Source organism: Fusarium redolens, assembly GCF_020744475.1.
Source record: "Fusarium redolens strain MPI-CAGE-AT-0023 chromosome Unknown BKA55scaffold_1, whole genome shotgun sequence".
Lineage (NCBI taxonomy): Eukaryota > Fungi > Ascomycota > Sordariomycetes > Hypocreales > Nectriaceae > Fusarium > Fusarium redolens.
This window is the reverse complement of record NW_025763664.1, coordinates 5,584,780-5,600,268: the sequence shown is the minus strand read 5'-3', so window position 1 is coordinate 5,600,268 and position 15,489 is coordinate 5,584,780. Positions and strand designations below refer to the sequence as shown.

Genomic DNA, 15,489 nt, shown 5'->3' with positions numbered 1-15,489 from the left:
CCACCGCATCGGATCCGGGCGCCCATCTACCGAAGCACTCCACTCCAAATGCGCGGAATCACCATTTCAGAATCATCCCATCTTGATTATATCCATTTAACTCTTTAAAATTAAAAGTCCACCAAGAACAGCACTCTGACACTAAGATATTAACATTGGATAGGGGGGGCGTGGGCTCTACAGATAACCCACCGCGCCGAAACATCTACGGAATTCCCACGAATCATATCCCGGACCGCTTCCGAATAGGGCAACATGAGCCGGGAGGGTCCGTGGCTCGATGAAGCATTACACCCCAAAGTAAGGCTGTAATCAATCGCCAACTTCGCCGAATTCCCGTCTGCCAAGGGGGTTTGTCCGATGCTAGTATGATACCTTGCAATTATCAAGACTCCATAGGGTGGAGGATCAGGTTAGCTTACACGATGGACTGAGATAGTATATGAACTTCACGATATCTCACCCACTCTCTGACTTTGTCTCTCAGTATTCCTTCCTTCATTCTTTCTTATATAGCCAGTAGCTGGGTCTCTGGTTTCTTCACTTACACATACATACTGCCACTGTCACTCCCTATCATATCAACAATGCCTTCTCTATTCAAGACCCTCTTCGCGGTCGCCGCTGCTCTACCCTCAGCCCTCGGCGCTCTTCCCACCCGCGCCGAGGGTTTCGGTTCCTCCACCACTGGAGGAGGCAGTGCTGCAGCCGTTTACCCCAAGAGCGCCGCTGAGCTCGTCTCTTACCTCGGAGACTCATCCCCCCGTGTCATCTACCTCGACCGCACCATCAACTTCATCGGCACTGAGGGTACCGCCAGCGAGACTGGTTGTGCCCCCTGGGGAACTGGATCCAAGTGCCAAACTGCCATTAACCAGAACAACTGGTGCGGCAACTACCAGCCCAACGCTCCCAAGGTTAACGTCAAATATGACAAGGCCGGTATTCTGGGTATCAAGGTTGGCTCCAACAAATCCCTGATCGGCGTTGGCTCCAAGGGTGTCATCCGTGGTAAGGGACTCCGTATCGTTGGTTCCAAGAACGTCATCATCCAGAACGTTCACATCACTGAGCTTAACCCTCAATATGTCTGGGGTGGTGATGCTATTACCCTCGACAACACTGACAACGTCTGGATCGACCATGTTACTACTTCTCTCATCGGTCGTCAGCACATTGTCCTCGGCAACAACGCCTGCAACCGTGTCACTATCTCCAACAGCAAGATCGACGGTACCACCAGCTGGTCTGCTAGCTGCAACAACTACCACTACTGGGGACTCTACTTTGCCGGCTCCAACGATCTCGTCACCTTCAAGAACAACTACGTCTACCGAGTTTCCGGCCGTGGTCCCAAGGTCTCCGGCAACACTCTCCTCCACGCTGTCAACAACTTCTTCCACGATGTCCCTGACCACGCTTTCGAGATCGACTCTGGCTCTGTTCTCGCTGAGGGTAACATCTTCCAGAACGTCAAGTTCCCTGTCGACTCCAAGGGTTACCAGGGCCAGCTCTTCGGTGTTCCCACCTCTGGTTCTCCTTGTGCTGCTGCTCTTGGCCGCAACTGTCAGCTCAACGGCTTCGGCAGCTCTGGTACTCTTGGTGGCACCAACACTGGCTTCCTTAACAACTTCAAGGGCAAGACCATTGCTAGTGCTTCTGACTACAACAGCGCCAAGAGCGTCATGACCTCGGCTGGCTTCGGCATGGCCTAAACCAAACACCTTGTTTGAGATGAGGGGTTAATATAATATCACATCTGGCAGCATGTCACTTCTTTGTACATAGTATCCTTTACATATCTTACTGGCCATACATAATAGGCCTTTGTCAATATCAGTAACATATCTTGACTTAATCACGTTGTCACCCCTGAGCTGAAAGCTGTTGCGACAACATGACAATGGTGAGAAAAGACTAACTTCAATAATTAACACCTTACAATGACCAGTCCATAATGAAATCCATCGCATTCCCAATGCTCATAACTCAATGGCCCACCAAAAACAATTAACCTTATTGAACATGTAAACACCAAACAATGCAGACCCTCGAAGCAAGGGCTCATCGAATGTACAATGTATGATGACTACCGTATGTTCGTCCAGTATTAACAGTCCATGTAAATGCACATTCTCCTCAAACGACTACTCAACCCCTTTCTCATCAACCAGCAACTCATGCTGGAAATGCCATGCCCCTTGTCGATCTACCAATCGTCTTGTAGCTCTGGTATTTACCATCAGCTCCCATGACATCGAATCGCTCCATGCCCATAGCATCATCCGTATATCCACTGAAATAATAGCCAATGACAACAACCAGGTAGGTCAACATAAGGATGCTGCCCTTGAAGTAGTTACTCTTTCCTTCACCGTACATGTAGCTCAGCAAGAACACGCAAAGAATGACTGTGACAAGATCCCACTGGGGGAAGAGAAGCGAGAAAGTATACAGCGCTGGGTCACCACCCTCAGGGACACCTGGCCAGAAGGCCGAGTAGAAGACGAGCGCAGGGATCTGGAGCAGACACACTTGCAGAGCGTAAGCCGAACCAATCTCCATGGACAGTGCAATGTTTCCGTTCATAGCGAAGGAGATGGCGTTCTAGGGTTGGTTAGCAATTATCAGTCAAATAGGGGACAAAGCTTCTTACCAAAAACTCAGTAGTGTTGGGAACAAGGGCGAACAAGGTGATGCCGAGGAACTTTTGGTCAATCGAGAAGCTTTCCAAAACAACATCCACAGTATCAACCAGAATTTCAGCGATAATTGCATACAAAACAGTTGCTCCGAGAAGGATGATGGAACTCTTGGCACGACTCCAGTTGGGCGCATCATGACCGCCATGTGCTTGGTGGGCTTCGGTAGCAGGGCCTTCGGTCTCGGCATGCGTGTGGGTGTGCTGACGGCTCGCTGAAGGACGAGCGCTCGTAGCATGAGTCGTGGGTACAGTGGATGGCTTTCGCGACATGCGTTCGCGCGATGCAATTGTCGCAGCCGCGGCAGCAATTTCAGTCACCTCACGTTGGAGGATCTTGTTATCGGCATCGCTGAGACCAGGAACATGAAGAGCAGAGCGAGACTGCTCACCACCGCTGGATTTAGGAGGCACAACATGGGGAGTTGAAGCCGAGCCATTGGCAGGGGCAGTCTGCCCGGTTGTAGAGCTCTGGCGAGAAAGGTCTTCTGTGTAACCAGACTGCTTAAGAGACTGGCCCAGAATACGCTTGTAAAGCTGAGTATCGCGAACATCAGCACTGCTGGTCTCGGCGGTATTTTGAGAATGAGTTTGAGGATGACTGTGAACTTGAGAAGTTCGGAGACTGGATGAATGCATGTGCTCTTCATGTCGCTTCTCTTCAACCTCGGCGTTCCAGATGACAGCAGCGTGAGTTCGGAGAGTGAACCATAGACCAATCAAGTATGAGAAGAACAACATAGCCGCTGCCATGTAACAGTAAGGACGAACAGCCTCCAAGTAGAACCTGTCACTAAGTGAAGGAGCTTGGCTGAAGTAGCAGCGGCGACAGTCTCTGTTTTCGCCGGTGTTATAGTCCTCGCAGTCCATGCAGTTGAGCTCGTGGGTTCCGTAAATCTGATAAAACAAAGTAGGGCCAAAGGCGCCAACAATAGCGAACAGCAGCATTGTCGAAGTCACACCCGCAGACCTGGCGTTGAAGCGCTGCGTCTTTCGCTTGATAGCACCGAAGCACATGGAAATACCTGGCAAGAACAGGATACCTGCGAAAATACTTCCCACGATACTTCCCTCGACGAGCTGTCCCTTACCTTGAGTCAGAGCAACACAGTAGAGGAACACTTCGACAACAGTTGCGAAGAAAGCGTTGATGGCGGCACCCACGCCCATCGAAGATTGAGCTGAGATAGATGCAACAGCTTGTCCGATGAAGTAAGCCAGAGGGATGATAGACAGAAGTCCAGCACAGAAGAGGAAGGCGGGAGATGTAATGAATCCTTCAACATGGAAGATACCCTCAAGCACAACCCAATCGGCGATAACAAAGACGACGACGACCATGAGGTTGATAAGGAAGATATTGGTACCGTCGACAGTATACTTCCAATATCGTGTTCCTACAGCACGGTATGTGCAAAGGAGAACCGACGAGCTCGGGCCATCATCTTCACGGATATATCTAATATCGGTCTCGAAGGATAAAGCCAGAGGGTGTCGTCGAAGGTGGTCAAACAGCAAGAATGTGGCCTTGCCCATGGGGATCCAGAAAACCAAGAACCAACAGATGCCGGATACAAGGAGGAGCAAAGGCGAAATGAGACAGTAGAAGAAGATGAAGAAGATGACACGGCCAATATTCCACTGACCACGTCCAAAAAGTCGTCTCTTGAATCGGGGAGGGAGCTCCGCCGTTTCACCGCGTCGGCCACGACCAAGCAAGCTCTCTGTCTCGCTGGGCTCGGAATCGATACTTCTTCTCGAACGTCCAACAATTGAACGATTACGATCAGGCCCAAAGAACAATCGGCCGTACTCGAGGTCTCCGCTTTGCCATTGCTCGTATTCAGAAATGCTGCGTCCTTCATCTTGGTCCTCATCCATGTAGGTCTCATCCTTTTCCAGACGGACAAACTTGCCAAAGGGGTAAAACAGATATCCTGCGAGACCCCAGAGAATTCTTCCATACTCTCTCCCACTAGGAGCGGCAGAAAAAAGCAGGCATACGATGGCGCCAATAGCTGCAAATGAAGCCAACCACCAACCAAATAGAAGGGTCCAGAGCAGATTGAAAGCGAGAAGCCAGCTGCTCACTCTTCCGCCAGGCGCAGAATGAATATCTGCTTGTGCAAACTTCTGAATTGAACGATCCTTCTTGTACAATGCTGGCTTCCATACACGAATACCGAAGGGGTGAGTCTGGTTGATGGCCTGCTGTCTATCTTTGAGGGTGAAGCTCTCAGCTTCACTGACGTCGCCATCTGAGTCGTCCTGGCCCTCGACTGGAGTAGTCTCTTCCTCATCCCCTTGTGGTTCAGCAGGGCTCTCGGTCGATTCGTCATTATCGTCGTTGGTGTCGTCATTTTCATCGTCTTCATTCGTACGCGATTGAACACGGGAGAGTTGGGTTGGGAGCTGAGGTCTACGACGATATGATTGTTGACGCTCGGCGGCATCGGCTTCTACCTCGTGTACATCGTCATCGGCTGAGAAAACACCGCCGCGATAAGGCGTGTTCGAAGATGGGCGTCGAGGCATTGGTGGCTTTCGTAGTCGAGTAACGGATCGCATTCTCTCGGGGCCTCTCGAAGGACGCGAAGATTGGGTAGCGCGAGCCGAGCTGCGCTCTTGAGATGTCTCTTTTGATTGTTGAGCTGAGCCTGAAGCACCTGGACCGCTTATCGAGCCTAGGAATATTTAAAATTAACCCCGGTCTCTCGCCAAGAAAAGGCATAGAACCTACCATAACCCTCTGGTCTCCGCCGCACAGTGTCAGTGGACTGGAAGCTTTCTGACAAGCCCTCTGCTTCGCGAAGAACGGCAGATTCGGCCTGGGCAAGCGGATGGCGCGTATCCGATGGAGATGCATTGCCAGACGAGTCGCCAAGTTGATGCCCAGTCGACGAGCTCTCCCGGCTCGAGGGATCCATAGTGGAACAGTGGTACTGCAATCAATGGTCGAGTAATAGGCGATTTTATCACAAGAAACTTTTGTTTGATGCAAAAAGGTGAACAAACAAGAGAAGGCAATAAATAAGACACAGGCTCACAAATGCGATCAGACGTAAGCTGTACCTATCTCTATACTTGAGAAAAAAGAGGGAATGCCGAGCATGCCAATGTCACGATGCAGCGCCGAGAAAGTCGTACAGACGATGCGACGCGATGATCAAAACGGCCCAAGCAACCAAGAATCGCGATGAGACGAAGGATTGGGCAGCGGGATAGGCAGGACTGTGCTCAGTTGGGTTTGAAAATTGAGATGAGCACAACTGAGACGAGCTGGAATTTGTTTCTTTTCTGGACAAGGTTAAGAGAGAGAGAGAGAGAGAGGGAGCTGATGAGGGAAAAGAGATGGACAGAGTCTCCGAGCAAGCAAGTGAGTATCTGGTAAAATGATGTTACTCAAGCTGCAGTGAGCTTTCCAAGAAAGCGCAATAGACTGCGCAAAGAAGGAATCAAGGCAGAGAGTGCCAAATAAATCGTGAAGGCTCACAATTGACTCCTGTTATTTTACGGGGGAAGAAGGAATGAGTTTTCAAGTTCCGTGAGCTGAACACAAAGAAAGTTTACTGTAGTCTACATACAGTACTGTATCCAACTCAAAAATTGATGGATCACTCTCACAAATCGACTCTCGCTATGTACATAAGACGATAAACAAGCTAGACCATACCATCGACATCGACAGAATCAGCCCCTAGTCTAGCTCCTTTGCCTGGTCCACCTTAGCCAAGCTCGCAGCTCGTGATCAACCAACCTTTCCCATAACAGCTTAGTGTGTCTTATCGCACCTTGCGCGTGTTCAACCTCGTCCAATGATTCGACGTCATTATGCATCCCCAGGGTCTTGGTTGGTAGCAGACAGGCGGCTCTTTGCACGACAGTTGACTTGATCAACAGAGGGGTACCGAAGGTAATCGATGAGATGTCCGAATTTCTGAGAATTCTGAGGAAGATCATGGGCCAAGAGTCAATATTCATCCGCTTTGGCCGGGTGCTGATCAATCTTCTTCCCTAACCATATCTTGATACCTTAACAGCCGATGTCATGTCAGCTTCGATGAGCCTTGCATCAACACCTAAGCGGTCTAGTGTGTCTCAGTGGGGGTAACGCGGCAGAGAGCGCTGTGGATGGCGGAGTTCCACTACGAGTGGCAGCCATGAGTCTGTACACTTGACGACGTTGTAGACCATATGAGAACTTGACACAATGAAACGGCCCTTGAAAGACTCTGCATCTCACAAAGATACTCGATATGCAAAAGGAACCACGTTGGGCTGCCACAGGCCATAAACTTCATCTGTCACACTGTTGAAGAACTAAAAAAATATAATTCTCGGCTTATACCATCACAGTGGTTCTAACCGAACCTTCTGCAAAACTTACCCTAGACCTGTAGTCGCCCGGACGACGGCACAACATAACGCCGACCTTCGAGGGCAGCTCCCACAATCTGGTTGGCCCGTGCACTCATTCGCTCTGGAGGATTACGAGACAAGCTGTAGCCTTGCCATCGAGCTTCAACCTCATCGCAAACCATCAGCAACACACCCAATCCCCGACACGCATCACTATCTCCGCCTACGCCCCGAACCCGCGAATCTGGCAGTTCGTGCCAAATCTTATATATCTACCCCCCGAACAATATTTATCAGCTCGTTTCCCTGACGTCAAGGGAGCTTCGCCAACATGGCGCTCGACGAGTACTACCACAACAAGATCGAGGCTATGAAGCTTGAGATCCTTAAGGGACAAGCCGCGCTTCGTCGTCTTGAAGCTCAGAGAAATGACTACAACTCCCGCGTGCGATTGTTGAGGGAAGAGCTGGGTCTGTTGCAACAGCCTGGTTCCTATGTCGGAGAAGTCGTCAAGGTCATGAGTACCAAGAAGATTTTGGTCAAAGTCCACCCGGAAGGCAAATATGGTATGCTCACCCAGGTCATCTAGCTTAGAATGCTAAATACTAACGATTCTTCAGTGGTCGACGTATCGGATAGTGTTGATATCGGCAAGCTCACACCAGGAAAGCGAGTCACCCTCCTGTCCGATAGCTACAAACTCGAGAAGATGCTCCCCTCCTCCGTCGATCCTCTCGTCTCTCTCATGATGGTGGAGAAGGTTCCCGACAGCACATACGACATGATTGGTGGTTTGGACCAGCAGATCAAAGAGATCAAGGAAGTTATCGAACTTGGTCTCAAGCACCCCGAGCTTTTCGAGTCTCTTGGAATTGCACAACCCAAAGGTGTTTTGCTATACGGCCCCCCTGGTACTGGAAAGACACTACTGGCACGAGCTGTTGCTCACCACACTGCTTGTAAATTCATTCGAGTGTCAGGTTCCGAACTGGTCCAGAAGTACATTGGTGAGGGTAGCCGAATGGTGCGAGAACTCTTCGTCATGGCTCGAGAGCACGCGCCATCCATCATCTTCATGGATGAAATCGACAGCATTGGTTCCTCACGAGTGGAGGGTTCTTCAGGAGGAGACTCAGAAGTCCAGCGAACTATGCTTGAGTTGCTGAACCAGCTCGATGGTTTCGAACCCACTAAGAACATCAAGGTCATCATGGCCACCAACCGTCTCGACATTCTCGACCCTGCCCTCCTGCGCCCAGGACGTATCGACCGAAAGATCGAGTTCCCCCCGCCCAGCGTCGAGGCCCGAGCGGATATTCTCCGCATTCACAGCCGCAAGATGAACCTCACCCGTGGTATCAACCTCACCAAGATCGCGGAAAAGATGAACGGGTGCTCTGGTGCTGAGCTGAAGGGTGTGTGTACGGAAGCAGGCATGTACGCTCTCCGAGAGCGAAGAGTTCATGTCACACAAGAAGACTTTGAGCTTGCCACGGCAAAGATTCTCAACAAGCACGACGACAAGGAGGTGTCTCTCGGCAAGCTTTGGAAGTGAGAAAACTGCAACAAGGGGCGTTCTTTAATTTATCCATATTCTTGTCGTCTCTGCTGCTGGTTAACCTGCTGGGTTCGCAACAGAACCTGGTCGTTCATAGATGGGTTGGGTCATGACAGCGGGAGGGGAGTTGTAAGGATAGAAGATTGTACCATAATGGAAACACGATCTCAAGCGACACAAGTATGTTCTCTGTAATACGTGAAGTTGTGTGCATGTATCAAGTGTATGCATCAGGATAGTCGACTATAAATACAGCCTGATCAAGGGTGCTTTCATCTACCTACATATCTGGCGGGATTTATATGTGACTATTGAGAGGCTGGTGTTTGGGGACGTACCAAAACTTGATGACGTCTGTCTGATCTTGATTTCGCTGCACCGTATCTCGGAACTCGGCTACTGTCCTTTTGAATCCGAGAGCTGTTGAATCGGCTTCTCCTATTTTGCTTCAAAACACAAAGCCATTCAAGTCTCTCCTCGGTGTGGCTACATTCGCTTGACGGGCAGCCCTGTGTAATGGCTTCATTCATCAATCTAAGCAGAGGACTTGTGGACAGAAGGAGTTGTCGACTCGTAATTCGAAGTAACATGGCTACTTATGTTGCTACTATATATGCTAGTTACGCCTGATGTGAGCTCTTATGATGAATTTAGGGCTCCATATGGCGAGCTTATGATAATATAGCCTAAGCTTTGGATATAGACCCTAAATGTTATCTAACTTTTATAAGTTTAGTTGTGAAATATGTATATATTATGCATCTTCGATAACAGCTGCGGCCATTATATGCAGCAGTTTTGGACTTCCTTCTCCCTTTCCCAAGATCTCGAACTGCATGTCGGTCGGATCGCCCTCAATTCAACCAACGTCGCCGTAGGCCACCTGCTTTGTCGCCGACATGGTGAGGTTGGAAGATGTACGAGCCATCCAAAGGTGATGCCGGGCCGAGCAGGCCTTACAAGAACATCCGATATGAGAACGTCGCAGCCGACATCGAAGCGCTACTCGAGGCCGACAAGAGACACTCGGAGCCAACTCGTCCAGGACAGAGAAAGAAGGCAAACAAACGACCAGGCGCTTACACCAGAGCAAGCACGACTGAACCTGCATGAAAGAATGCAGGCCTTTCTGGCATCCCCTCAACCCTATCGGCCAACAAGATTCCGAATGCCCACGACTCCTGCCATCCACAAGTTTATCACTGAGATCGAACGTATCCTCGAACATGATATTCCTGCAAGCGAATGTGACTATCTTGATGAGTTCTGTGAGGCTGCCATGCCGGACATCAAGTATTGGGACGAACATGGATACCACACCATCTACGACGAAGAGCGAGAGAACGAGAAGAAGCGCATGAAAGAGGCTGGCGAGGCAGGGGAAAAAGTCAAAGAAGGGGATCAGACTGACGATGCGGTGCCTCCCCGGAACCGGCGTCCAAGATCTCACATCTGCAATCGCTAAAATCGAAGTATTCAGTAAGCATCCTCTACATTGATACAAAGTTAAATTAAGCGCTAACATTCATCAGACAATTCTGAGCCCGCAGAAAGACGAAAGAGGCATCTCGGTGTCCGTTCCAAAGCTCATTACAAGAACTTAAACATTGATGACATCATTGCCCAGTTCGACAGCGTGGAAGATGGCGATGAGGATGGCGACGGACCGATGGCAGGCACGGCATATGAATGCACATCAAGTTGAATATTCTCATGATGAGTTTATGGAATCCAGACCCAAGCTTAGGGTTCTTAGGTCTCGAATTATGATAAGTTTACTAAACTTTTGATAAATTTATTAGGCTTAGGATGATATGGTCTAAGAATTTCCGTCATGTTGCTCCTTTTGGTGGATGAGAGTCAATTTTTGCTCGCCCTTGCATCAACAAAACGGTGATTCCTGGAACTGCATGCGGTGAATACGGTAAACAGCCAAAGACAACATGCAAATTGTCTCGAATACCATCGGCTGGTTGATTGACTTTTTCCCAGCAGTCCCATGCCCTTGCGTCGGAGCGATCGGTCCGCTGACATCTGAGACATGGATCGTGTGTAAGTCTTAGTTTGGCCAAGGCACGATTGGGGAAAAGTGAGGTTGGGAGCTGGAAAAGTCAGCAGATGATGAGACCTGGCTGAAGAGTCATGCTGGAGGAAGGTAGTTGCCATGGTGCAAGGGGCAGCTTTGGAGATATGTTTCAGATCTCCATTTTGGTGTTTGTGGCTTGAGCTTAATACTCCATGGTTGTTTTTGACGACTCATGAGGGAAACAGTTCTTGTCAGCAAGCTTTCTAGCTCAGTATCGGATGTGACCTATCAACTAAGAGGATATGAAGCATTCTTGAACCGCCGCTCATAGAACCCAGCCTCACAATGCCAATAACAGAAACATGGACCTTCAGCTTTCAGCTAGGAATGATGGGATCATTTGGATGACAGAACCTATATGTATGTAAAGCATGATGTAATGTGAAGGCTTCAGATATTATGTTGAGTCTAGGCTTCATCTGGCGAGTCTATGATCCTGAAGTTCAAGCTTTGGATCCCTGATCCTCGTCCTCATTGAAGCTATGTAAATATATTCGTAGTTAGGCATACAAGTACATGAATTCTATGGAGACCAACCACTATTTCCTCTTTGTATTGTACTATTGAGTCTCCCTACATGTCAGTGACCAGCCATGGCGTTTTCATACTTCAAAACGTTCAAACTAACGACCAAGACGTGTCGTTCCGTCCCACTTGAGCTCTATCAGACGCCGCTCGGGCGCCCCGACAACTGCCAGAGTTTCAAGAGCTCGAGTCGCGTGTCACGCTAAACAGATTCATGCTCGAGTCTAGAACAACAATAGAAGCTTGGTATTTCCATTAAAAACAGGTATTTCCAGCGCATGTGGATAGATGCTTTGGTCAGCTGATTGCTCTACCGGTGAGGCCCGATGCTTTATTTTGCGATCAAGATGAGGATTACTGTTTGGGCATTTGGTATGAGTTGATTCTCTGGCGGTGACAAGGATCGGGGATTGAGGGCTTGGTTTAAATCGTGATCTTGATTTGTAGGTGTTTTTGGTGATGTGCTTGTGACGGATTGTCGAGTAGGTCGTTACGAGTCAGTTGGTCATCGGTGATGTAGTGACTCTGACGGGCCGAATTAGTTCTGAACCGGACAGGAACAAAGTATGCGATATAGACTAGCTTCTTCGAAAACATACAAGCTCAAATGTATAATCGTAGCATAGTATCGGAAGAGTTTCTGTATTGGATATTTTGGGATAGCGTTGGCACGAATGATGTTGGACAACTGGGACTCGGACTGAGCACTCAAAACGGTACAAATCATTCACAATAGTTCACCATGACGTCTCTCGTAAACACACGAAAAGTATCAACAGTAGGAAAATATCATCGGGAGTGATTCTGTCCTCCCTGATTTTCAAGAACGAAGACTAAGGTCAGGGTACCACCCATCTCGAGGTTATACGACCAGTCGGAATAGAGAACCCTCAACTCCCACATCCCACCCGAGTGGCTACCAAATAGGCCATGTAATCAATTAAAACTGCATTTATTCTTCCTGCCTTATTTAGAAACCGAACTGCCTCGTGTCAACAACGTCTTGCATGATCGACATGTCTGGATGCATCGACGACAGGGATGTTATGTATGGACAGAACCACAACTGATTATCGACAATGACAATTTCCATAAGAACGAGGCTCATCTCAAGTCGACGATGTCATACCCAGTGTCTAGAACACACTGGCTCATGCGTTGTTGCTCAGCTGAAGCACAGCCTGAGCATCGAGAACGGTCCATCATACGTCACTGAGGTAGCATAGACCTCTATTGCGCAAGGCGTACAAGGCGTTCGGGACTCAGTCAGACTCAGTGGATCTTTGGGTGCCCATTTTCCGTGGGAACGGTTCTGCGGGTTTGTTCAACATGGCAAACTGTCAAAGTGGGATAATCTAGTCTATCAGGCACTCCTGGCTAAAACAACAGTTTGTTGTCAGTCTCGTGCCCCTCCCGCTCAAGATGCTAAAAGCCAGAAATTCAAGGGACCGCCTTGCTTCGATGAGGCTAGTACTATAAGGCGACGTCTCGTTGGCACCAGCCTTGGCTGAAGTTGGAAATCAACGCATGTTTCTCTGAACAACTAGCGGTAAGCGATTAAAGTTTCGATTCCTACTCGAACAGTTCCACTTTGAGCATTTGTCCGCAAAGACTTGAGTGAGATTGTTTTCGCCTTGGTCTTTCAGATTTGAGGCCATGCTGTTGGGTCTTTGTTAGAATAATCGCAAGCGCCGCTGATGAGTTTCTCTACTCGCGTGCAACCCTAGTTGAAGTGTTGATTTGATAATCTATCCGTTATGGAGGGGATGATCTCAGGGTCCAGGCCCTTCGATGTGGATGAACCAAAGACGTGACGGTGAGAAACATGCCTGAGGCTTCCGTCTGCAAGGGTGTGCTCTTAGCGTCAGTTAGATGGCCTAATCAGGAACCGTAAGGGAACCGTAGTGAAACGGCAGCTACTGTATTCTCGCAGGGCTTGGTTGATAATCGAGGCTTGTTAAGCTTCGGCCGGTGGAATATGGAATACCGAAAAGCTGGATAGTTTCGTCCGCGACTCGGACAAGGGCGTCGGACTGACATGTATCAGACAATCCTCGCATAAGCCCAACCCTGCTTATAATTGAGCATTACGTTTCTGATATTTGTCTGAAGCTTACCTTAGTCCAAGAAGTGGTCCCTGAAATCATCTCGCAACAAGGGAGCAGCATGAGCCAGACAGCCTTGAAACAAAATCATAATAGACCCAAGATCAAATCGCTAGCGGAGGAGCAGCCGTTTTTTGACATTAGCCGAAGCCGGGATACGGCATGGTTCCGATTCAGCTTTTGGGCGGATGGCTTTTCAGCTGAAACTCCGTTATTGAGCGGGTTATCAAGACGTTACAGTATTAAAAACGGTGAGCGTAAATGGGATGTTGCTGTACGTATCATCAATGACGTCATGCCGCAGGATTTAATTTCGTACAGACCTGGTCGAGACTCGGCATCAGACTTTACAACCGTTGACGCGAGATCTGACTACGCATTATCCAAAAGCTGAAGGCACAAAACAAAACCGTGATTCGCAATACGATTCGTTCTAGACTCTATCGACCGTTTCCAGCGATGTCAGAATGGGCAGAGAACGAAAAGGCGGAGATAATCAATACAATAGAAAAAGAAGCAAAAAAGCCGATGCGGACCAGTGACGTTGACGACGGCGCCACGCGGATTTCTGGTTGGTTCAAGCCAGACAAACAGATGCACACACGCCCCATCCCATGCCCGTTCCATTATTTCTTTCCAGGTGGGGACCCTTGACACTGCAATGACGATATGATCAGGGGAAGACTCGAGAGACGGTGACAGATTCGAGAGAGGGGGATGAAAGTGTGAAGATGATCTGGATCATCGTGGGACAGCGGAAAGAGATGATGGAATCTGCATGTTCGATTGAACTTTATTATAGTGCTGAGTTGTAAGAATGCGAGGGAGAGAGATAGTCGTTGAAGCTGCGTAATAAGCTTCAATAATATCTATTCTATCAGGCCAGTCAGGCTAGTACCTGCAGTTACTACTTTGTTGACGAAAGAGTTTTGATAGTTGAATCAGTTATACTACACCTATCAAAGTTTATTACCTGAAGCTATATTGAACCTCATTGCCCTGAATTATTGGCTGGGTTGTACGAACTCTCCTCAACCTCCACCGCCAGAAACCATCAAAAGATCAACTAAACATCTCAATAGGTAAAGACAAGCGTACGATTGCGAATTCAATGATCTTCAAGGGTCCTGTTGCCCACCTGCACTGCACGACTAAACCGAACAGTAACCAGAAACAAAAAACCACACACACACACATAACACAACTCCGGACCGGTGTCCCTCCCCCCCTCTGCAGAGCAAGCGTCCATTCGCTTGGATGATCTTTACTACACGCGACCACCCCTAGCCCCAACGACCGTTCTCACCGGGAGCTGTTTCTGCAGTATTATCCAGAACTGCTTCTATCTGTTCAACTGGTTGGTTCCCTTTGCACCACCCACACATTTCTAGTCGAACCATGCCACTATGAGATCGTCGGTTCAGCAGAGAATGACACAGGAGAAAAGATACCCTTTGGAAGTGTTTTATGCACTTTGACGTGCAGGTGTACGGTAGCCATGATCGACGTCGGTGACTGTACGGAGTAACCAGACTAAAAAGCTTAGGCTACTGCAACGATATGCCTCTTCGTGCCTCTTTTACAGTAAAATTTTTTATTCTTTCAGCCTTTTAGAGTTTCAGGATAAACAGGTCCCTTCTTGCATTCAGCCCTGGTCAGAATCTGGTGGTAACTTCTATCTTATCGGTATAATCGAACGATTTGGCCGCAAGTTTTCCAGGTTTTAACTGATGCAGCATTGCTTCTTCTGTACCGTCCGTGTTCTCGTCTCCCCACAGAGGACTCACTCCACTTGCAACGCTGACGCACGAGGACATGCGATACGGTAGGTTGCAGGGGACGTTACGGTAGAATGGTGGTACGTACAGTAGAGAACCGTATTCATTTTGACAGCTGCAGGTTTGGATTACAAACCTGTGTCCTCGGACATTATAAACGCCACGAATGCGAACAGCGAGCGACTATTGCTAATATAGGGGAGTCAGGAGTCTATGAATTTCTAAAGTCTACTAAGTATTATCTAAGAAGGCAAACAGAATAAATGTTTCTTCTTGTCTCAGCTTAACTATCACCCATTTGGCTGTTGATTGTCCTCTCTGATCCTCCTTTCTCCACCGCACGTCATCGTCCGCGAGACGCCACCGTCGCCATCCCA

The 15,489-nt window shown here is 48.7% G+C and overlaps 5 protein-coding genes across 5 annotated transcripts; 3 read left to right on the top strand and 2 right to left on the bottom strand.

Moving 5' to 3' along the window:
• Positions 1 to 587: 587 nt before the first annotated feature.
• On the top strand, positions 588 to 1,715 carry BKA55DRAFT_497007 (pectin lyase fold/virulence factor; the record flags this gene model as incomplete). The annotated part of the gene is made up of 1 exon (XM_046186422.1): positions 588 to 1,715. One exon carries the CDS (start codon positions 588 to 590, stop codon positions 1,713 to 1,715), a length of 1,128 nt encoding a protein of 375 aa, XP_046057508.1.
• A 463-nt stretch (positions 1,716 to 2,178) lies between these two features.
• On the bottom strand, positions 2,179 to 5,628 carry BKA55DRAFT_683795 (Sodium/calcium exchanger protein-domain-containing protein; the record flags this gene model as incomplete). The annotated part of the gene is made up of 3 exons (XM_046198547.1): positions 2,179 to 2,607; positions 2,657 to 5,385; positions 5,442 to 5,628. The coding sequence occupies 3 exons, from the start codon at positions 5,626 to 5,628 to the stop codon at positions 2,179 to 2,181; spliced, it is 3,345 nt and encodes a 1,114-aa protein (XP_046057507.1).
• A 1,382-nt stretch (positions 5,629 to 7,010) lies between these two features.
• On the top strand, positions 7,011 to 8,967 carry BKA55DRAFT_552567 (P-loop containing nucleoside triphosphate hydrolase protein). The gene is made up of 2 exons (XM_046191447.1): positions 7,011 to 7,626; positions 7,681 to 8,967. The coding sequence occupies exons 1-2, from the start codon at positions 7,392 to 7,394 to the stop codon at positions 8,613 to 8,615; spliced, it is 1,170 nt and encodes a 389-aa protein (XP_046057506.1). The 5' UTR covers positions 7,011 to 7,391; the 3' UTR covers positions 8,616 to 8,967.
• BKA55DRAFT_552566 (uncharacterized protein) lies at positions 8,956 to 10,285 on the top strand. Its single transcript, XM_046191446.1, has one exon. It carries the CDS (start codon positions 9,364 to 9,366, stop codon positions 10,081 to 10,083), a length of 720 nt encoding a protein of 239 aa, XP_046057505.1. The 5' UTR covers positions 8,956 to 9,363; the 3' UTR covers positions 10,084 to 10,285.
• Positions 10,286 to 14,896: 4,611 nt separating this feature from the next.
• Positions 14,897 to 15,369, bottom strand: BKA55DRAFT_552560 (uncharacterized protein). Its single transcript, XM_046191445.1, has one exon. It carries the CDS (start codon positions 15,149 to 15,151, stop codon positions 14,990 to 14,992), a length of 162 nt encoding a protein of 53 aa, XP_046057504.1. The 5' UTR covers positions 15,152 to 15,369; the 3' UTR covers positions 14,897 to 14,989.
• Between the last annotated feature and the right edge of the window lie 120 nt (positions 15,370 to 15,489).